We start from the raw sequence: 22,185 nt of genomic DNA on the forward strand, positions 1-22,185 counted from the left end.
TTATTACAGAAACCGAACCCAACACCACAACCGTACAAAACGAACTTAACACTTTCGCTTTCACTCTTAAAAAAATATCTGCTTTTCTTCTCCTTTGTGGGTTACAGCAACCTGGTACTTATCTCGAGACTTGGAATATCGAAATGGAAGGAGTGGGCTCCACCAGGCTTGGCCGAGTTTCTGCTCGTTACGGTGGTTCGACTGCGGTGTTCAATGGTCCGGTGAGGAAGTGGAAGAAGAAGTGGGTTCACGTGTCGCCTTCATCCACCGCCAAACGCAACCAGTCCACTGGGCACGGTTCCGCCGCTTCCAGCATCCTACTCTGTAGGTGGACCCCGCTTTCGTTTGCTAATCCCGGGTCCTCCGCCGTCGACAGCGAGGACGAGGAGCAGCCCCCGAGGCGCAAGTTCCGCTATACCCCTGTAAGCCTCTGAATATACGTATGTAACCTTTATGTATGCGTACCAGTATACGTATGTGTCCTTTTTCTGGTGTTTTTAGGCTTTTTAGCTTAGGTTTTTGCTCACTGTTATTTTCACTCTCATAATCTTGATTAATATGGAACTAAACCATTAACACCTGTGTGCCCAGATTGTCATGGATTCAAGAAATATAGCATAAATGAATTTCCAATATAGTTTATACAGTTAAAAATGGGGTTTTCCCTTTAGTTTGTTTATTTTGCTTGAATATTGTTTACTTTTATTTTACAGAAGCAAATAGTGTTTTAGTGATCATAAAAATGGTTGTTGACTGTCATTTGTGCAGGTTGCCGTGTTAGAGGAAGAGCGTCAAAAGGCGGCTGCGAAACAATTTGAAAATGAAGCTAAGACAGATGGTAATAAGACCAAGCAATCCCCTGACTGGTTGTCGTCTAAGACCGATAACGAGTTGAACATGAATGATCTTTTAAAGAAAGAAACTCAGGTAACACCTATAAGTTATGTTTAAGCTGTCTTATTGCATTTAAAAATAGCTGCAATATAACCCTTTGACAATGAGATTTAGCCTATCATGGCTTCCGGAAGGACATTTTTAAACGTTAGGAACTTCAGGGTTATTTGATGATGGCTTGCACCGTACTTGGTTCATATGTATAAAGAAATGGTCGAGTTGTTGAAATTATGTACATCATCTTGCTCAAAGTTGGAGACTGGATGAAAATAAAATTTTCCTGCACCTTTTGTAGGATCCGAACATGAGTAATTTGGACTTAGGTTTTTGTTTGAAAGGCCATGATGGCAGACGCAATTCCGTAGGCATGAGTGTCGGTCAGGAGAAGGCAGCAAACTCAATGGGATTTTGGGCAGTCAGTTGATGTGTAATTAGTTAAAAGGGAACACGGTTCATGTGCTGAAATGAATCCACGAATTTGGTCACTCCAAGGTAATAATGGATCACATATTGTAGTAGCAATAGTTGTAGGTACATACTTACATATGCTCGATCGAATATTGTCATAGTAATAGTAACAGTATAATAGCGTTGTGGTATATATTCGAGTTTGCACCTTATTGAACTGTCATTGCAGTTATCATACAAAGAATAGAAACCATGTGGATTATGGTTTAAGATAGCAATATTGCCTCTCCTAGCTGTTTCTCTGTCATTTCAACTCTTTGTAGGAGTGTCTTGATGAGAGGTACAACTCCGACGGTGTCTTCGGATTCACCGATCTTAGAGAAACAGCCTTTTAGCATGTGCAGAAGCCCATTTTAAATTGTCTGCAACATCTAATAAGACCTTCGCAAAATTCTGCAACACATCGAAAAATGATTACTATCTGTTGAAACGATTTTCCTTAAAGGTGAGATCTTGAAAACCTCATTAATTTTTATTTACCTCTTTCAATTGATTTTTAATTTAAAAACAAATGCAATTTAAAAAACTTCTCGTTTCGAAAAACTTGGGATTTCGTTTACAATAGAAAAATATAGTTCGAAGAGTCGTCATCAATCTTTGATTAGGGTGTGATTGGGCATCCAAAAATATTTTTGTTATTTTAAATAAAATTTAATTTTAATTAAAACAAGTTAAAGTCTGCGTTACCAAAATCGAGTTCGGGAGTTGGTTACGAGTGAAAAATGATTAAAACCCCCACAACGTCTTAAATCGGTACCTAGTCGATTAATTAATGTCTTTGCAATGAACTTTACAAATTCGAACTTAATTTTTGCTTTTGATCCTATAAAAAAAGATATAAATTTAAAAAAAAAAACATTCAAAAGTACTCAAATAAATTAAATTAAAATTACCGAGTCGTTTTAGAAAGATAAAGAATGTTTGATTATTTAAAAATATCGAGACCAGATCTTATATGAGTTATAACAACATTTTCTCGAAAAATTTAAATAAATGAACATTTTATTTTCTTTCGTTCTCAAATTTTAGGTGACAAATCGATATTTTTTAAGTTTTAGTTTCGGGATACATTTTTAATTTAAAATGGTCAAAATAACCCTCTAATTAATTAAGACAAGCCACTAAAGACAATTTTAGATTAAAAGGGTATTACCCTTAGTCCAATTATGTATTTATAAGTCGAGTTATGCACATGAGGGTATCATACAAATTGTGCAAAAAAGATGTCATGCCAAAATCAATTAAACAAAATTAAAAATATCATACAACGTGACATACAAAAAATTATATACATATGTTTTAATTATAAATTATATACTATGCATATATCACCATGTAATGCAAAAATGTGACTTAAAAACATTCAATGAAAATATAACATCTCAAACTACAAATTTCGGACAATAATCATGCTTATTTAAATAAGGACTAAATCATATTAACCCGAAAATTAGTACCTTAAATATAAACAAAATAATTGAAAAGGATTAAAATAACATAAACCATAAACATACGTGAGACTAAAAGGAAACATGGAAGAAAATTGCAAATCCAATGTCTAAAACTAACGAAAATTAACGAAAATTGCAAATCCTATGCCTACGGATTCACTCCCTCTTGCTTCAAGGAGTAGAACTCGAACAATCTTCTGGTGTGATTCTGCTTCACTATTCTTCCATGAAGGCTCAACTTCGAAGGTTAAACCTGAAAATCAAACATTTCCACTTATTAATGTATGCTTAAAGATTTGAAAAACATTATACTCGAAAAATTTAGAATTTAAGAGAATCTTTGAGAATCCATTTCTCTTGCGGGAGCTTGTCTCGCAATAACTAGATATAAGAATCTTCTAGTACTCGACTGCCATCTGAACCTATCTCTTCCTGGGACTTTGAATTGGTTAATGACTCCTCGTGCACATTTCCTTTTAATCAATTAATCTGCTTCTTTGTACTTGAGAACCTTCACTTTCCTCCCACATCTAATGATCTGATGTTTGCTCTAACACTCTTCCGAGAAGGCTTAAAATGGCCCGAAGGACTTATCATCTTGCTCGAAAGACTTACAAATGACCCGAATGATTTAAATATCATGCTCGAAAGACTTACTGATGGATTTGCTTCACTACTCTTCGGTGAATGCTTACAAATTATCCAAAGGATTTAATCATCATGCTCGAAATACTTACTGATGGCCCGAAAGACTTCATCATCATGCTCGAAAGACTTACTGATGGCACTTACTGATGGGTTTGCTTCACTACTCTTCCGGGAAGGCTTATAAATTACCCTAAGGATTTAATTATCATGCTCGAAAGACTTACTGATAGCCCTAAAGATTTAAGCATCATGCTCGAAAGACTTATTGATGGCCCGAAGGACTTACTAAGTGCGAAATTTTGGGGGGAAAATCCTTTTTAGTTTTCAAAGGTTTCATTTTCTTAAAACATCACTTTTTTATTTTTCAAACTCATGTGAAAACATCCTACCCGAAGGTCTTATGGATGGATGAAGGACTTATCATCTTGCTTTAAAGGCTTATAGATGACCCGAAGGATTTCATCATCATGCTCGAAAGACTTACTGATGGCCCGAAGGACTTAAATTATTTACTGGGTAAGAAACCTTACTTATTTTTTAAAATCTCAAATTTCATATTTTAATGAGAAATCCTTCTCATTTCACTTCATAAAATGACTTAAAGGTCGGGCCTCGTTCCTCGCTTCAAAGTAATGCTTCCTCTACGGATTGACCCTTGCTTTCCCCATGTTCTGCTTCTCTAAACATGATTCCCTGTATTTGATGTTTAACTTCTACCTTTCAATTATCGGGATTTTAACATCCCGCATCTTCTCTTTTCACTGGAAGATCTGTCAAAACCATGTGTTTATGCATGAAACACGAATGCAATGAAATGTATCAGTGTAATGCATTTTCTTTTATGCAAATAATGTTCTCATGAATGGATAAATATCGATTCAATCTTCATTTGAATTCAAAGTGGCGAACTTAGTCTTCTTCTACTTGATCATTCCTCTCCGGGGTTTGCTTTAAATATCCGTATAACAACTTACAATTTCCAACTTGCATTTTTGAAGAGCCTTCTGATCTTCTTCTATCTTCTTGTTGTCTTCGTTTTCTATCTTCATTTCGGAGAAATCACTTTCTCTCTCAACTTCTTGCTATGATCAGAAATACCACTGTGTTGCCCCCATTTTCGTTCTTGGCTCAATTGCGCTTTCTGAGTTGTTCTTTCAGGACTCTGCCATTGATTGATGCTCGATTGATTTGCTTTACAAGGTAAGCTCTACTCAAATTCACGGTCTTCCCCTAACACTTCAAGTTGTGAGACTCATTCTCAATGTCTTCTTGGTCTGAATCTTATCATCTTAACATGATCTAGGTTTCTGGTCATGCCCCAAAGTGGGTACTCATGGATTTCTTCGTGCCCAACATATCCTAACTTGAATGTTCTCATTCTCGTGTCTCTGCACAGTAGTGTTGTCAAGAAGTTTGAGGGCGTCTCTTCACATTGTCATAAACATTTAAGAAGTGATCAATTATTCTAACAAAATGTCTTGCATTTTATACAAGTTGTAATATGTGCCCCTTCTGAATAATGAGATCATCTTCTTCTTGATGGGTAATTGACAACGTCACAAGGAAATGTCACAAGTTTTATTCTTCAGTCCTTCTAATCTCCCAGACCACTATCTTTCAATACTGTGAAATGTTTCACTATTCTGGCATCATTTATTTTTTCTACAACAGAGGCAGAATGAATCTTTCTAGCTTCAAGGACCTTTTTACATTCGAGACTACCCTGATTGAAAATGTTTTTCCCCTTTTTCTTATTTTAGGGATAAAAAATGAAAGAATTTTATAAACATTACCCCTCAGTTCAGGCTCACAATCGAATCAAATCATAAACATGAGTTCACAGAATATCAAAAGAATCAATAGCTTCTTTAATGTTTTCAAAGTTATAGCTCTTTGACAAGTGTCAAAATTGATGGGTTGGCTTTAGTTTGGCTTCTTTTTTTATATTGTTTCGTCCACAAAAATTTTATTTCCCTCTCGATCATCGTGAACATTTTAACATGTACCTCTTTCTTGGCTTAGTATTTTAATCTGATGCAGACAAAATGACACAACCAACATAATCCATTACTAGACTTTCTAGAACACTTCTATTTCAGTTCTCTGAAATCTTCCATTTGTTCAAGCCTCGTAGACTTCTCTAACAAAGGTAGTGCAGAAATATCGGTCTAAAAATGAAATTCCTGAGTGCTCGTGTGATATTGACTATAACTGGTGTTCCTTAACTCCCTTAGTCCATTCTTACCGAATCTCCTTATTCATAAAATTGATTTAATTTGCCATTGTTTGGCTAGATGAAATCAACTTTATTGTAATTTGCCTTTATCGGGCTAGCTGAAGGGTTCATCTCATCACGAAGTCTTTGACTTGACAATCACAGTGGAGCATACACCGAATTGCCAAGTACCCGATCAAGGTCATGGTTTGAATATAATCTATTCATAAAGCCAGGGCTTTCGAGTTTCCTCTATAACCAATTGCTTTAGCGGAATAGCTCAGCTTTATTGTATACATATAATATAATCATTTTTATCAAGCTAGCTGAATTCTATCCATAAAGCCCGAGCGTTTAACCAATTACTCTAGAGGGACAGCTCAAGTTTTATTGTATACATATAATATTATAATCTGGGTATACGGATCCAATTTCTTAAGCTTGTCAAGAAGAACCTGTCATAGTCTAGGTGTTGTTGAAAGTCAGAAAATCTCATTGTTAGAGTTCAATTTCCAAGCAACTGACCTAAACTAGATTCACCTACTATTTCATCTGTAAAGATCATAATCATCATTGAACGTCATCAACAGAAGTGAAATCTAGTCGGTTTTGTAACATCATAAACAAAAGATGCCTCATGTTGTCCGTTCCTATGCATACCTGAATACCAAGCCTCTTGTTCATTCCCTAAAGTATAGTGTTCGCTTGAATCTTCCGGGGATAAGGTCAAGGTCCTTGTTTTATCAGGTTTCAACCTTGTCACCTTGTCAAAGAATAATAACTCTGACCATTTACAGAGTTTTTAATTCAGTTGATATTCAAAGAATTTCAAGTTGCAAATCGATTCAATGCTCACCATCCTTAAAGTAACATGAATTTATTTAAACATCATTATAAAAAACTGAGAAAGGATGTAAAACAAGTTCAAACATGATGTTGCAAATGGAATAAAGCTTCATGATATAATGAAATGATCTATTCCTACCTAGGATGCCTCATTACTCATCTAACGTAACAACACCTGACCTAAACAGATGCTACATTATGTGCTCTGATGCCCCACTCGAGCTCGTCATCCACCGTTTCACCAATTCTTGTGTCAATGTCCCATTTTCCACAAGCATCTCTATCTCCTTTAACAGCGGCCTACAATTCCCTGTAGAATGCCCTAATGCCCCCAAGTGGAAATCACAGACACTATCTTGATCATAGCTGTGAGCAGAAGGGTCTGGTTACACTTTCACTGGCCTCGGTGTGAGGTATTGACCTTCAATCAAATGAGGAAACAGATCTAAAATAAGAGTTTGGAACACTTTCAAAGCATTTTTCGATCTTGGGACTTTTTTTGGACGTCTCGAGTAACATGTTGCCCCTTTTCGTTTGAGGTTGTGGGAGCTATGGATGTGACATTCATTCACCTCATCAGCCTTTTCTTTTGATCAGTTGAACGTTTGGAAGTGTCTTTCAAGTTTCCTTTGTTGATTGCATCCTCAATTAACTCCCCAGCTATCATAAGATCCTTGAAGTTATTCTTCAACTTTCCCAACATTAACTCAAAGAAAGGAGCTGGAATAGATTCATGAAACATATATGATATTTCTTCTTCTAACAAAGGAGGCTGAACTTGTGCTGCCACTCCTCTCCATCTTAGGGCATATTCTTTAAAACTCTCAGTAGCTTTCATTCTTATCTTTTGAAGGTCATGACGTTTTGGGGCTAAGCCTTTAACATATTTATATTGTCCCAGAAAAACATCAGATAGGTTGACCCATGTCTTAATATGTTCTTTATTCAAACGGTTATACCATACTACAGCTGGCCCAACAAGACTATCATGGAAGTAATGAATCAACAGATTGTCATTATTTAGGTACCCTTCCATCTTTCTACAAAACATCTTCAGATGAATTATGGGACAACTAGTGCCATCATATTTCTCAAAATTAGGCACCCTAAATTCATGTGGGATGACCAAATCAGGGACCAAATTGAGTTCTCTAGCTTCTAACTCCTTGTGAGGGGCATTAACAATCTTCATATCTTCAATGGCTTCATTCAACCACCTGAATTTGTCTTCAAATTGCTCAAAATTGACGAGGCTCATCCCTAGGTCTGAGTTAGACGCTCCAGGGCAAATTATCACTCTTGATGTACCAATCTGATGAGATTGATTTCCTTTATCCTCTATTTTCTCTTTACCAGCAGCCTGTGGTACCAGTACCTGGATCATTTGATTCGATAAGCCTTGCAAAGAACCCGATGCTTGATTCCTCGTATCTTGTTGTGACCCGACTAACTACTCTTGCAACTGATCTTGTGATCCCTTATGAGATCGCTCCATTGTTTCCATTTGCTTATTCATGACGATGAGGAAGTAGTATGAATGGATGATCTTGTTATTACTTTCACATAAACTTCCATAAATTATTTCTGTGTTTTTATAATTAATGCATGTAAAATGCTTAAATAAATACATGTAATGCAAATGCAAATGCCAAATGCAAATACAAAAGGTGTCATTCCAGAGTGACCATCTTAAAACAACTTTCATTGAACACAAAGGTCTCGATACATCAAACAAACTTTACATATAACGGACAACTTTCAATCCAAATTTTTCTATCTCCTTCAAAAGCCAATTTAATTTTCACTCATGCTCGGGGGTCGAGATGTCAATCTGCTTCAATTCTCTTGTAAATCCAGCTAAATCAACCCATTTTTTAGCCACATTGCTTGCTTGGGTCATAGTTTCTTTCATGACGTTGTCTCTTTTCTCTATCTTGAGTGCCAATTCTCGGAGCTGTAGACACTGCTGTTGAATCTTCCTTGTAAGAAAGTCATTGTGGTTATGAAGCTCTTGTAAAAGATCACTATAATCATCCACAATCTTCATCAACTTCTTGTTCTTGGCTCTAACGACCTCTAACTCAGCGTCATTCTCCCGCTTGTGGCGTTGATATGAAATTTCCATATTGGCAATAGACCTATTCAACATCTAATTTTCGGCCTGATATCTTCCCAAATTATCAACAGCTATATTGCGTCTTTTTTCTGCAATTTGTAAATCATGAGAAAACTTCTCGGCTCGACCTTCGTGCACCTTGCAATTATTTCTCAACTGTTCAACATCATTTTTAAGTTTAGTGACCCCTATTATCCACTCATCTGGGACATTTCCTATACCAGCAAATTTAAAAGCTTGATCGATCCTTTGAAAATCATCTCGTATGACTTCTATCTCTCTGCTCAATTTATCATTTTCACTTCTTAAATGATGAATCTGAGCTCCATACTTTGGTAAACAATCTTCTTCTTGGATGTCCTCACTAATACCCTTACCTTTGGTCACTTTTGGTTCGAACCCAATAGGATAATATGTTACCAAACTAGGTTGTCCTTTCAATTCAAACTCCAATACTCCATGATCTAGTAGAAGTTGGACTCGACGTTTGAAGGTAGAACAATTCTCAATAGAATGTCCTTGAATCCCAGCATGATATTCACAACGAACGTTGACGTCATACCAACTTGGATATGGAGGCTGCAAAGGTTTCACATAATGCGGGGCCACTTCTCGGGCTTCTAACAGTTCATCATACAATTCCTTATATGATATTGGGATGGAATAACAACGAGAGTCACCTCTCAACTTGGGTTGAATTGGAGTTTCCAGTTTTATTTCCCCTGATGTTGGAAGTAAACTATCAAACACCAACGAGTTCTGACTGCATGTATTCTTTTCATCCTTCTTAACTTCTATATTTGCCACTATTTCCTTGGCATTTCCAAAAAACTTGTTGATACGAACAATGATTGTGCGTGATTTCTCATACTGACTAGAATCAGCAGGTTCTAAAGTAGTCCCTTGTGTATTTGACACCTCAAGATTGTTTTCATCGAGCTCTTTCTTTTCTTTGGTAGAAGTCTCTCTTCCTTTGGACAAAACATCTATTCTATCCATCATCTTGGACATTTGCTCTTTTATCTCTCTTATCTCATTGTTCTCTTCGTCAGACATATGATCTTTATGTGCGCAACTCTCCACTATTTTCGAAGCTTTCTCAGGATGCCATTTCTTGACTATGTTATAGTTTGTTTGATCACGAAACCCCTTGTCCGTCATGAAAACCTTTACTATGATGACCACTCATAAATCAACACCCTTTGAATATGTCATGATCATGCAATGCGGACAAAGAGAAAAAACAATATAGAAACAAGTTAGTACAAATGAGATAACAAAATGACAAAAAGCAACAATAACAAAATAAATAAATTAATGCTAATAAGAATGCAAATGCAAATGCAAATGCACAAGGTGTTAATTCTAAAAGTGACCACCATAGAACAACCTTCATTTAGACAACAAGAATTCAGTACACTATGTAGTCAAAATATAAATGTGATTCTTCATTTCTTCATTTCTTTGAGTCGTACTCTTCATGGAATCTAATATTGCACTCAAAGTTGTCTGCGTACTTTATCATCTTTGATGACGCCAGATGTTTTTAAATTGAATCTTGAGGTCTCCATTTTTACTTTCAATACGAAGTGATCTTCATGTCTTTTTGAAGGGTATTCTCGTCCTTGGTATAATTGTATCTATCTCTTGAGTCAACATCTTGGCCTTTTCCTCATTAAAGGAAGTCTTCAATCAGCTTGATTTCTTCATTCAGCGGATATCATTCTTCATGATCAGTCGAACATCTTTGGATCTCCCGATTTTGACTACATGGTTGAGAATTTCTTATCTCAATATGTCTAGCCTTCTCATTAGTCAATCACTTGCGAATTAACACCTTGTGATGACATGAAGATGTGAATGCAATAAAATCAAAATAAAATAGACATAGAACAAAAATGGGTTAGTGCACATAATATAAACAACAAAAAATAAGTACCATAAACATCAAATAAAACCTACCCTCACATGCTGGCTACCCAATCATACTTTCGTTGATCCTACCCAACATGATATCTACCCCATACTTTTTCATTCACAAAAAATCCTAACCTCATGATATCTAATTCACATGCTTGTTCGAGAAAAATAAACCTAACCGCATGATTTCTAGTTCGTATACATTTATTCAAAAAGAAAAATTGAATGACTCAAAAAGCTTTTCCTTGTGTACCCTCCTCATTGGACTCTTAAGGTTCGGGTTAAGCTCGACCTAAATTCAAGCTCTATATTCACTATATGCTAGGTTCAGTTCTAAAGTAATAGGTTCTTGAAGGTGCCCCCTTGGGCTGCCGAACCCTCAATCCTGGCCTATCACAGACTTTAGGGGATCGAGTTCAATTTCGAGGGAACACACCTCCTTATGTCCATGCGGAGGTGAATACCATCATGAGGACCATAAGGCGTGAGCTCCAGGAGCAATCCACTATCCCATGCGGAGGTGAAAACCACACGAGGGCATAGTCTCTCACTCCTACTTAATTATGACGGAGTGGGGTTTTAGCTCATGTTATGATAATGCAGCTGTGCAATGTGTGAGGAAAAGCAAAAAAACAAACAATAAAAACACTCAAAATCAATTCTCAAAACACACAATTATTCTGAAACCATTAGCAAACAGATCAATACAACTATTTAATTGTTAATCGAATTAAATTAAAAAAACCAAAATACAAACAAAACTTATTAAAAACCAAACAATTGATCAAAAACCAAATTAAAACGAATTTGTAACTTTTAATTGCAAAGACAATTAATTAATCGACTATCAGCCTGACTCTCTAAAAAAAAGTCCTCAGCGAAGTCGCCAAGCTGTCGAAAAGATTTTCCTTAAAGGTGAGATCTTGAAAACCACATTAATTTTTATTTACCTCTTTCAATTGATTTTTAATTTAAAAACAAATGCAATTTAAAAAACCTCTCGTTTCGAAAAATTTGGGATTTCGTTTACAATGGAAAAATATAGTTCGAAGAGTCGCCACCAATATTTGATTAGGGTGTGATTGGGCACCCAAAAACATTTTTGTTATTTTAAAAAAAAAATTAATTTTAATTAAAACAACAAGTTAAAGTCTGCGTTACCTAAATCGAGTTCGAGAGTCGGTTATGAGTGAAGAAGGATTAGCACCCCCACAATGCCCTAAATTGGTAACTAGTCGATTAATTAACGTCTTTGCAATGAACTTTACAAATTCGAACTTAATTTGGCTTTTGATCCCATAAAAAAAGATATAAATTTAAAAAAACATTTAAAAGTACCCAAATAAATTAAATTAAAATTACCGAGTCGTTTTATAAAGATAAAGAATGTTTGATTATTTAAAAATATCAAGACCATATCTTATATGAGTTGTAACAACCTTTTCTCGAAAAATTTAAATAAATGAACATTTCCTTTTCTTTCATTCCCAAATTTTAGGTAACGAATCGATTTTTTTAGGTTTCACTTTCGGGATACACTTTTAATTTAAAATGGTCAAAACAACCCTCTAATTAGTTAAGACAAGCCACTAAAGATAATTTTAGATTAAAAGGGTATTACCCTTAGTCCAATTATGTATTTATAAGTCGAGTTATGCACATGAGGGTATCATACAAATTGTGCAAAAAAGATGTCATGCCAAAATCAATTAAACAAAATTAAAAATATCATACAACGTGACATACAAAAAATTATATACATATGTTTTAATTATAAATTATATACTATGCATATATCACCATGTAATGCAAAAATGTGACTTAAAAACATTCAATGAAAATATAACATCTCAAACTACAAATTTCGGACAATAATCATGCTTATTTAAATAAGGACTAAATCATATTAACCCAAACATTAGTACCTTAAATATAAACAAAATAATTGAAAAGGATTAAAATAACATAAACCATAAACATACGTGAGACTAAAAGGAAACATGGAAGAAAATTGCAAATCAAATGTCTAAAACTAACGAAAATTAAATGACAAAACATCCGGGACTGAAATTAAATGTGTAAAATATGAAGACAAAACCAGAAACTAAAAACAAATAACACAGGGACCAAAACATAATATGCGTAAACTTAAGAGTTAAAAAAGGGAAAGTCTAGAAATCAACTTGAGGACCAGACTGCGAGCTATTGAAACCTAAAGGGATCACTCGCTGAATTTTCTTAACTCTCGAAATGCCGCCGTTTTGATAACGCCCAAAGCTACGTCATTTTGAACCTAAGACAAAACACCTTGGTGTAATCCTAATCTTATTTGCAAACCTTCTCAGCTCCCACAGAGGCACCGTTCTCTCCTTCCTCTCAACCCTCTCATTCTCTCCTTCCTCTCAACCCTCTCATTCTCTCCTCAATAGCCTCCTTCTCAAACTCACTCTCATGGCAACGAAACTTTGATGACTCTCTCTCTAGGCTTCGAATCACCCTTAATTACTGCCCCTCCGTGCTACATACGCTAAACCCCGAGACCCTTACACTCCGATCTCTCCACTGCTCGACCCCGAGGTAAACTACCTTGCTTCATTTCTTTATTTGCTTTATTTATTTTACATAAATCTGTATACAAGAAAATTTAAAAATTTAAATAGCAAAATCGAACCAATATACCTCTGAAAAATAAGTAATGCTTTGATGGCTTTGTTGTTGCTGGATTTGCCTATGTTTTCCTCAGGTTCTGTCTTCGATTTTGTTATGTCCAATGCTTTGCTGCTGCTGTAAGGAATTTTCTGATATCTTTGCTTTTAAAATAAACACGCACACATGCACGCTTTAGAAATCAAAAAGAGTGATGATGAATTCCTCAAAATATTCTGTTGCTTTCGAAGAAAATGGGGAAGACCCCTGTTACACTGCTTGATCTTTGAATACAAGGGGGAAAATACTGTTTACACTCACTGTTTTTATCTGTTGTTCTGTCGTGTAATACAAAAAAAAAACCAATCCCCACAATCTTTCGTGCCTTTCTCTTAAAAAAATGGTCTCCCCCGGCTCCAATCTTCCCTCCCCGTTTACTCAATTCCTTCAAAAACTGACCCCCACCTTCTTTACAGTTTCTTCCTGATAAATTAAAAAAATTGACCCGATAGCTGCTTTTAGTTTTCTAGGAAGTATTCACGTGGGCTTGAGTTGGACCTTCAATTGCTTAGCTTCGGGTTTGCTCCGATCTAGCCCCAGATAAAAAGGAGCATCTACACTATCACTACCATAAATCCCAAATACAACATAAATCAAGTGGTGTCGAGTCACCAACTATACCTGTACGGCAAATTTCTTCGAGTTCTCCGCTTCACGTATTGTTCTGGCCATGACATTCTCGGTTTCCGCAATAGTCCGAACAACTTTGTCCTTCAATTCTTCAATCTCCTTTTGTTTCGTCTCTAAGAGCTCATTTTTTCTCCACAAGTTTGACCACAGCAGCCATTGATAAGTTACCATCACTCTCGGAGCCAGAATCCGAAGTTGAACCCGAATCTGAATCGGAAAATGCAGTTCGTTTAGCAGCTCTTCTCCTTTTATTAGATCCAGGCATTGTATTTTGGAAATCTAGATTAAGACCCGATTCGACTGTCATATACATGAAAATACTGATTCATCATTATTTATAAAGTTAACAGTGAACAGCAGTTTCTATTGATTGAAGGACTTAATTTAACCTATAAAAAATGCATAGTAGAGATATCTTGTATGTAATTTGACCAGTTATTTATTGGTTGGCTCAGCTCTCTTAGCAGGGCCGAAAACGACATCGCTTGTGATGAGTGGTTTGATTAATTTGAACATTATATTAGTCTCGTCCAGCATTCATGTTAAATCACTACGCCACATTTAATAAACACGAATAAATTTAACAATACGAAATCATTTCGAAATTTAATTGCAAAACGAGTTTTTGTAATAGTTATTATGGGGTCGAGAGATGTTTGTATTTTGTTTAATAATAATTTTAATCCATGTTAATTTAAATATTGTTTCTCTTAAACATGAGATTATATACTTATTAGGTTCTTGTTAACTTTAAATTTGGAGGATTTAACTTTTTTTATTGTCTAATCCTGATTTCATATTCATCTTCATAAATTTGTTCATGCAAGCAAGCAGCTCTAAACTTTTCTTTCCCAAAGGATTACGTGTATGTAAAATGAGTTCGTCAAAAGAAAGAAAGAAAAGTTGATGGAAAATGGTGCATCGCATTTGATACGTGTTGCATGCTTGCTTACTTTATAGCCTATAGAGAAATGCTTACTGCTTTGCCACACGAAACAGTTTTCTGGGTTTTCTGTAAGCGTTACGATTGCATGGATTCTTTATCCCCTTGAAAAAGTAACCTTTGAAGGTGTTGGAAAGCAGTTGGTCCTTATTACATGTCAACACAACAGCTCATTTAGATTATTGCTTGGATCGCATCATCATCATTGATATAAATATTATGTGGGTCCTTATAGCAAAGTGTTGAACGTACATACGAGTATACGTTCGATATACATACGTATTTACACATCAAGATTATTGCTTGGATCGCATCATCATCATTGATATAAAACTAGTTGATCGCAGACAAATGAAAAACATCACTTTGCAAATTGCAGAAGATTGGTAGTGTCGTGAATTGAATGATCATTTGTTTTAAAAGCAATGCTCCTGTCACTTACTTTAAGAAAAAATTTAAAAGTCTCAACAAATCCCATCTGTTTCATTAACTTTCTCCGGTTCTTCACCAACTTGTTTGGTTTTTATATACAAAACCTGCAAGTTTTGGAATGAAAAAGTTAAATGTGGCAATTAAGGCAGTCACGTTGTTGATTTTTGCTTATCTACTTGTGGAATTGCCAAGAATGAGTGCAATGGTGCCTGCAGTTATCGTCTTCGGAGATTCGACGGTTGATCCGGGGAACAACAATCAGATATCCACTGTCTTGAAGAGCAATTTCGCGCCCTACAGTCGGGATTACTTTGGTGGCCAGCCGACTGAACGTTTCTCCAATGGTAGGATTGCCACGGACTTCATTTCGGAAGCCTTCGGGATCAAGCCGGTCATACCTGCGTATTTGGATCCCAAGTATGACATAAGAGATTTCGCTACTGGGGTCTCATTCGCTTCCGCTGGAACCGGTTACGATAATGCCACCTCTGATGTCTTGGTAAGTGGAGTCACAGCCTGCCGATAGTTATGCTGTCTTACGGAAAATTTAAGTCTCATTTTCTTGACCTTGATTTTGCAGTCAGTGATACCATTTTGGAAGGAAATGGAGTACTACAGAGAATATCAGAGCAAGCTAAGAGAGTACGTAGGCAATGACAAAGCTAATTACCTTTTGAGCGAATCATTGCATCTTTTAAGCATAGGAACCAATGACTTCCTAGAGAACTACTACACTTTTCCGACCCGATCTTCGCAGTATCCAGTCGATAAAGACGAGGATCTCCTGATAGAAATCGCCAGCACTTTCATCAGGAAGCTTTACAAGTTGGGAGCTCGGAAGGTAGCAATAACCGGCCTTGCTCCGATAGGATGTTTACCATTGGAAAGAATGACGAATATCATGCACGGAAGCGCATGTATCGAAGAGTATAACAATTTGGCTAAAAATTTCAATGTAAAGTTACAGGGGACTATCACAAAGATGATTCAGGAACTTGGTGGAATCCAAATTGTGATGCTGAACACCTACGACAAACTCTTAGAAATGATTCGTAATCCGACTTGGTTTGGTAAGCCATTTTAGTCCCCAAGGTCGAGCGTTCGGTATGCATTTCCGACCTGCATGTCCCCTGGTGTGAGAGCACATGCATTAAGGCATGCGTTTTCAACATATACGAAATTGTTTACTATTATGACAGGATTCGAGAGAATGCAGAAACAGCATGCTGTGGGACTGGATACTTCGAGATGAGTTACCTGTGTGACAGAATGAACCCGTTTACATGTTCGGACGCCAATAAATACATATTCTGGGACTCGTTTCACCCGTCAGAGAAGACGAAATTCATTATGGCCGATCATCTCGTCAAAACAGCCCTTGCCGTGTTCGATAATCATTAAAAACCAAAAACAGGAAGCACCTGTCTGTTCATTGTTGCAGAAGTACTAGACATACTATTATTATAATTATTGCATTTTTAATTGCAGAAGTAGACATTAGTGGCTCAAAGGGGAGTAAAAGGGGCTTCTTGTGCTTGTATTTCAACAGAGAAAAAGGACACAATTGACGAATGGTTTATTCAAAATGAAACAACTTCTTGTTGGAGGTTGGAGGTGGTCATGATCATGGTGGAAACAAAGGTAATAACATCAATGGTGGTGGGGCTGGCAGAACTTGAATTTGAATCTCCTTGTTCAAAGTATTCAAATAAATAGAAATTTCTTGATGATAGGACTGCAAATTCTCCAAAAAGAAAATGATGGCTTCTAGCACAAATAATATTTGATTTCTAATTTCTAAATCATGATCACAATCTGCTACGAGAAAATAATAAAAGGATCCAAAGGCTTTCAATAACAGAAGGGAAAATATGCATATTTGGTACTTAAAATTGGCTTTAAATACAATTTAGTATTAACTTTTTTCCAATTAAATTCATGAACTTAACTTTAAGATTCAATTTGGTACCTAAAATCTTTTGTGACTAATTAAATCCGCAAACTTAATTTATTGATTAAAATTAATATTTTAACTTCACTTTTTTGTACTTGCAGTAAATGACCTATTTGAATCAATTTATACTATAAAATAAGTACCAATTTGAACTTAAAAAACAAATTCAAATATCTAATTAGACAAGAATTTTTTGAATGACAGATTAAACCATAAAATCAAGTTCAATTACTTTATTGATAAAAATAAATTATGCATAAAATTTCAATAAGAACAAATTCAAGTACCAAAATATAGACGAATAAAAATCCCCCAGAACTATAACAATTACAGCAAAAAATTTACGAATTCTTTTTTCTATAGCATTTTTAGCGATAATTTACAGGTCTGAGTATCAAACCCACAAAATCTTTGATCCAAAAACTTAATGAAGAACATTGTTGTTTACGAAAAGTCTAAATACTAAACATAAAACTCGCCAACTAAACAAGAACAGCTCTAACAGCTAATACAAATGCAATCTTACAACAAATTTGGCTCAAGATTGATGATCAGAATCAAGATTTTTGTTGAACAAAATCCAATTTTGATCGTCATGGTCTGTATGCCGCGGCGAAATTTGTAGGTCGTTAATCATAGGGATTCCTGAATGTCTTCAAAAGTTCGGGGATGTCGTAACCCAACATGTCATCAACGGCTTGAATCATTTTAGGTTTCAGTTTCTCAAATTTGTCAAAGTTGTAACCACTCAAAACCTCCCTAAAATGTTCCACATTAGGAAAATCCCCTGGTGGTAGGTGATTATCTCTTTGAACCTGTATAGCAAATAGATTTGTGAATAAGCAACTGATGCATGATGAAAGAATTTAGTGTCGATGTAAAACTTGCAAGATACATGCAATCGTGTGCACACTAAGAGAAGAGACGAGAAGAGAGAGGATACTTTTCCGAATTCGGTTTCCAGATTATCAATTAGTTTCTGTTGAGTTTTCGCTTTCCCTATCATAGAAGGCATTTCCTTCTTAAGATGACCAATGATGTGAGCATGTATCTTGGCAGCTCTTGCACGTTTCACAAACTCATTTATCTGCAGGTAAACAATGTACGAAAACCCCTCTTCAACATGAATCTCGTCAGAAAAGAGACCATTTTTTTACAACAATAGTAAAAATAAACTTACTCGACGATCACATGCCTTCTTCGGAATATCTTTAAGATCGGAAAGAAGGTCCTCCTGTTCTTTTTCAAACAATTCTTTCCCGATTGGACCTGTTGCGGCTTCATTTACAGGCTTGTCATTGAATGAACTGCCAAAGAAGAGAGATCAACAACAGATGAGACCAAGATGGTCAAGAAACATTGGAATGCATTCATTTCATTCTTTACGATAAAGATTGACAAACAGAAAAGCATTACCCAATATATACACGCACAACCTCAGGGGTATTAAGGACTTTCCCAAGTGACCACATTAAGGCTCCATATACCCTCATCAGCTACAGTAGAAGGAAAATATATAAGCTCAGGAAGATCCAAACATCAAAAGAAAGATTAGTAGTCAGAAACAAGGCTGCCATAATGCTTACTTGTTGAGTATCAACTTGATCTGCTTTGTTCAAAACCACGCGAATCTTGTCATCGTGACCACGCAAAGAATATATTACACGCTTGAATTCGTCACTTACATCTAACTTGTGAGGATCAAACAGAAGAAGAATAAGATCGCACTTTGCTGCAAACCATGATGTTACACCTGTAAAATCATAGGATCGTTGTGTTCGTTGTTTTTCTCCTGATAACACTCCAGGAGTATCTACAAATGTTATGTGCTCCAACAGCTTCAGACATGAAAAGAACATATTAAATTCTATATAAGCAGAAAATTAATTATCACAGTAAACTAGACCAGAACAATTAACTCACAGGGTGTGGCATTTGAGAACACTCAAACTTTGACAAAAATGTTGTTCCAAAATGAGTGAGACCACTGAATGGCATGTCTGCCTGGACAGCAATAGTGTTCCCTGGAACACTTCTTTCATCAGTTCCCGACTGCATAAAGGGAAAGAAAGTACATACATACACAAGATCAAAACAAAATTCTACAATTACAACTAACATCAAACGATCAATAACAAGCAAAGCACTCTAGAAATATTATACATAAAATTATAATTCAATTTCATTAATTGAAGCTAAAACCACTAAGTAATTGAAACTATTCATGCTAGATGTGTGATATTATCACAGAACAGAGATTCTGAATTACCATAACAACAACAAATCTGTCGGTCGTTGGTTCAGGTCCAATGTGAGCTCCTGAAAATGATAACAAAAATATATGGGTGAAAAGGAGGGGACCCTTCGTGATTAAGGATTTTTCAGTGTAAGACAGAGGATCACTTGCCTGGATAACTAGTCTTAAGCAGATGTTTAATGAAGGTTGTTTTCCCAGTGGAATATTGACCCAAAAGCATAACCATTGGTTTGGCATCAAAATCACTATTTGTCTGCAGCAAACAAAAAACAGACCAGCAGATTAGCTGAAGAGAGCTGTTAAATAAAACTTTAAAATGCATTCAAAGATAGTTAAACTGAGTCAGATCTACAACTCACTCACCAAAAATGGGGATACGAAATCATTAAAATTATATGCAACTTCTAAAGGCTTCAGCTTCTGAATGTACAATCTCTTTAATCCGTCTATGACTGAAGTCACGGAGGACAAAGATATCTGTCAAATACAAGAAAGGATTACTTACCCGTGCTAAGGATGCAAATAAATAAAAACACATAAAAAAATAGGATCAATTACTGGACACGTATTAACATCACTAATGCCACAAATGTCGAAGTCCAAAATTGTAAGTGTTCTGGAAGTAAAACAAAGAGTCCAATATGCATTTGATACAAATAAAGGAATTACTTAGAGCTACTACACCTAGATAACAATTTATTTTTTAAAAGAAAAAAAGGTAATAAACAAGAGCATCAGGAGCAAAAAAAGATCAATTATAAAATGATGAAACAAACCTTCTTTGATGATTTTGAAGAAAACCACTGAGATGCAGGTGATGTTTCCGTTGAAGAACTACCTGCACTGCCCCCAACTAATAAAATTAATATGACAGAAATCAGAGCAAAATATTATCACAGGTTAAAATGAGAAAGCCATACCATTGCTTTCAGGGGTACTCGACTTTGAAGATTGTTTCTTTCTCTGAACAAACCAAGCAAAAGTGTAAGAATTGCTAGATGCTAAGCATAAGGAACATAGAGTTTAAGAAGTTAACAGAAAGAAGACACCGTACCATGATTAATGTATCTAAGCCTTCCATTACTGGAGGTTTGATATTCTCAAAGTCAACTGCAATATATCAGCTTATCTTAACATTAGCTTTAAACTTTTAATTAATCATACAAGATTATAGATGTACCATCAAAACAAAACAAAAACAAAAAAAAACAGTTTTTTTCCAAATAAAATAAATGCACCGTAAAAGCATTCAACCTAACATAAAGATTCAAAGCATGCAATTCATAAATAGGAAAAACCTAATCATACCATCACTATTCATTAGATCATAGGATACTTGACGACCTTCTTGTGCCAGCGAAACCAGCTACGCATTAAAAGTAGCAATAAGTTAGATTTGAAGAAATTAATCGGCAGTATATATGATCGTAATCCAAAGAAAAATTACAACTCGTAACCTGCATAGCAAAGACAAATTCTTTGAAACCAAGATATCCTTGTCTCTTCGAATCCGCCGTTGCCCACACCTTTAAGCAATCAAAACAAAAAGAGCACAAATCTATTCAACATAGTGCCCATTATGAAGCTGAACCATTTAGAAAAAAGCAAAAATGAAGCAAGAACAGTAACCAAACTCCAAGTCCCTTTATATAGATTTTGTTAAATTTACTGAAAATCAAAATTATATGGTTCATGCACACTTTAAGATTAAGATTAAACGTAAGCAATAAAAATAAATAAATAAAATATTTTTTTGCAAAATCAAACTGAAGAAAATAAAAGAAGATTAACCTGCTTGAGATCTGGTCGCGATAAATTTGACATACCGAAAAATTTTATTGCATCACTTCCAGTAATACGTCCATCATTATCTACCAAAATAGAATTTTTAAAAAAATAAATAAAAAGAAGCGATTATAAATTCCGAACAAAAACGTAAAACATAAAACGGTACCTGAATCAGCGAAGTTAAACCACTCCTGATAAATTTTCTGGTCTTCTTTAGAGCACGAACCGATTCGACCGGTCCCGATCTCCATTCCTGAGGAGAAAAAAGTATTCTTCGTCCCTTTTGAGCTTCAAATATTCGATGAAAGAGAAGCCGGTTTCCACGCCGTAGAGAAAGACGACGGAAAATAGTAAAAAATAAATAAAAGTACGCGTACTGCCGTGTTTTTTCCTGAGAGAGAGTGCGCTTTAACACCACGAAAAGGGAAATCTGATACGTCGTCGTATATAACTTCGAGTATTTAACGGCTTTTTGAAAGTTATGTAAACGACAGCGTTTTGTGGTTTCTAAATGATGTTTCGTCTTGAGACTCGCGCCAAGAGTAGTTATTGTAAAAAAGAAAGAAAATAGGGTAATTCCTAATTACCTTTAATATGGATTAACTAGTTTTTATTTTAAATTTAAGGTCAATTATTATTTTCCCATCGACTCCCTACCAGGAAAGATCAATTTATCGTTCTTGCTTCCAGTGGGGTAATTGCTTCACCCTTGGTTTTACTTACGTTCTTTATATGCAGATTTTACATCCAGTTTTCATTGTTTATTCACGGTCGACCAGAACACTTTATCTTGCATGTTAATTAAACAATATTCAAGTACAAGAAACACAAAAGCTTCAATGCAGGGGTAGTTCTGCTGTGTGACGGTTAAAAAGACGGCTAAAAAATAAGTGATCGGTTAAAATTTTGACCGGTAA

At 35.6% G+C, this 22,185-nt stretch overlaps 3 protein-coding genes and 1 pseudogene across 4 annotated transcripts; 2 read left to right on the forward strand and 2 right to left on the reverse strand.

Moving 5' to 3' along the window:
* The first annotated feature begins 8 nt into the window (after positions 1 to 8).
* LOC120198548 lies at positions 9 to 1,582 on the forward strand. Its single transcript, XM_039199861.1, has 3 exons — positions 9 to 422; positions 769 to 927; positions 1,190 to 1,582. The coding sequence occupies exons 1-3, from the start codon at positions 144 to 146 to the stop codon at positions 1,316 to 1,318; spliced, it is 567 nt and encodes a 188-aa protein (XP_039055792.1). The 5' UTR covers positions 9 to 143; the 3' UTR covers positions 1,319 to 1,582.
* A 47-nt stretch (positions 1,583 to 1,629) lies between these two features.
* LOC120198549 (grpE protein homolog 2, mitochondrial-like) lies at positions 1,630 to 14,186 on the reverse strand. The gene is made up of 2 exons (XM_039199862.1): positions 13,886 to 14,186; positions 1,630 to 1,755 (listed from the first exon to the last, which is right to left on the reverse strand). Exons 1-2 carry the CDS (start codon positions 14,063 to 14,065, stop codon positions 1,678 to 1,680), a joined length of 258 nt encoding a protein of 85 aa, XP_039055793.1. The 5' UTR covers positions 14,066 to 14,186; the 3' UTR covers positions 1,630 to 1,677.
* Positions 14,187 to 15,346: 1,160 nt separating this feature from the next.
* On the forward strand, positions 15,347 to 16,888 carry LOC120198624 (annotated as a pseudogene).
* Positions 16,889 to 17,686: 798 nt separating this feature from the next.
* On the reverse strand, positions 17,687 to 21,620 carry LOC120198623 (EH domain-containing protein 1). Of its 2 annotated transcripts, XM_039199931.1 has the most exons (16): positions 21,435 to 21,617; positions 21,272 to 21,351; positions 20,938 to 21,006; positions 20,789 to 20,846; positions 20,535 to 20,590; positions 20,401 to 20,443; positions 20,257 to 20,318; positions 19,844 to 19,957; positions 19,631 to 19,733; positions 19,493 to 19,542; positions 19,147 to 19,275; positions 18,810 to 19,061; positions 18,640 to 18,719; positions 18,404 to 18,530; positions 18,167 to 18,310; positions 17,687 to 18,038 (listed from the first exon to the last, which is right to left on the reverse strand). In XM_039199931.1, the coding sequence occupies exons 1-16, from the start codon at positions 21,517 to 21,519 to the stop codon at positions 17,853 to 17,855; spliced, it is 1,638 nt and encodes a 545-aa protein (XP_039055862.1). In that variant the 5' UTR covers positions 21,520 to 21,617; the 3' UTR covers positions 17,687 to 17,852. The 2 variants fall into 2 exon arrangements, with proteins under 2 accessions (XP_039055862.1, XP_039055863.1); XM_039199932.1 differs by lacking the exons at positions 20,401 to 20,443; positions 20,535 to 20,590 and having other exon boundaries at positions 21,435 to 21,620.
* Between the last annotated feature and the right edge of the window lie 565 nt (positions 21,621 to 22,185).

Source organism: Hibiscus syriacus, unplaced genomic scaffold, assembly GCF_006381635.1.
Source record: "Hibiscus syriacus cultivar Baekdansim isolate YM2019G1 unplaced genomic scaffold, ASM638163v2 tig00117056_pilon, whole genome shotgun sequence".
NCBI classification, from domain to species: Eukaryota; Viridiplantae; Streptophyta; class Magnoliopsida; order Malvales; family Malvaceae; genus Hibiscus; species Hibiscus syriacus.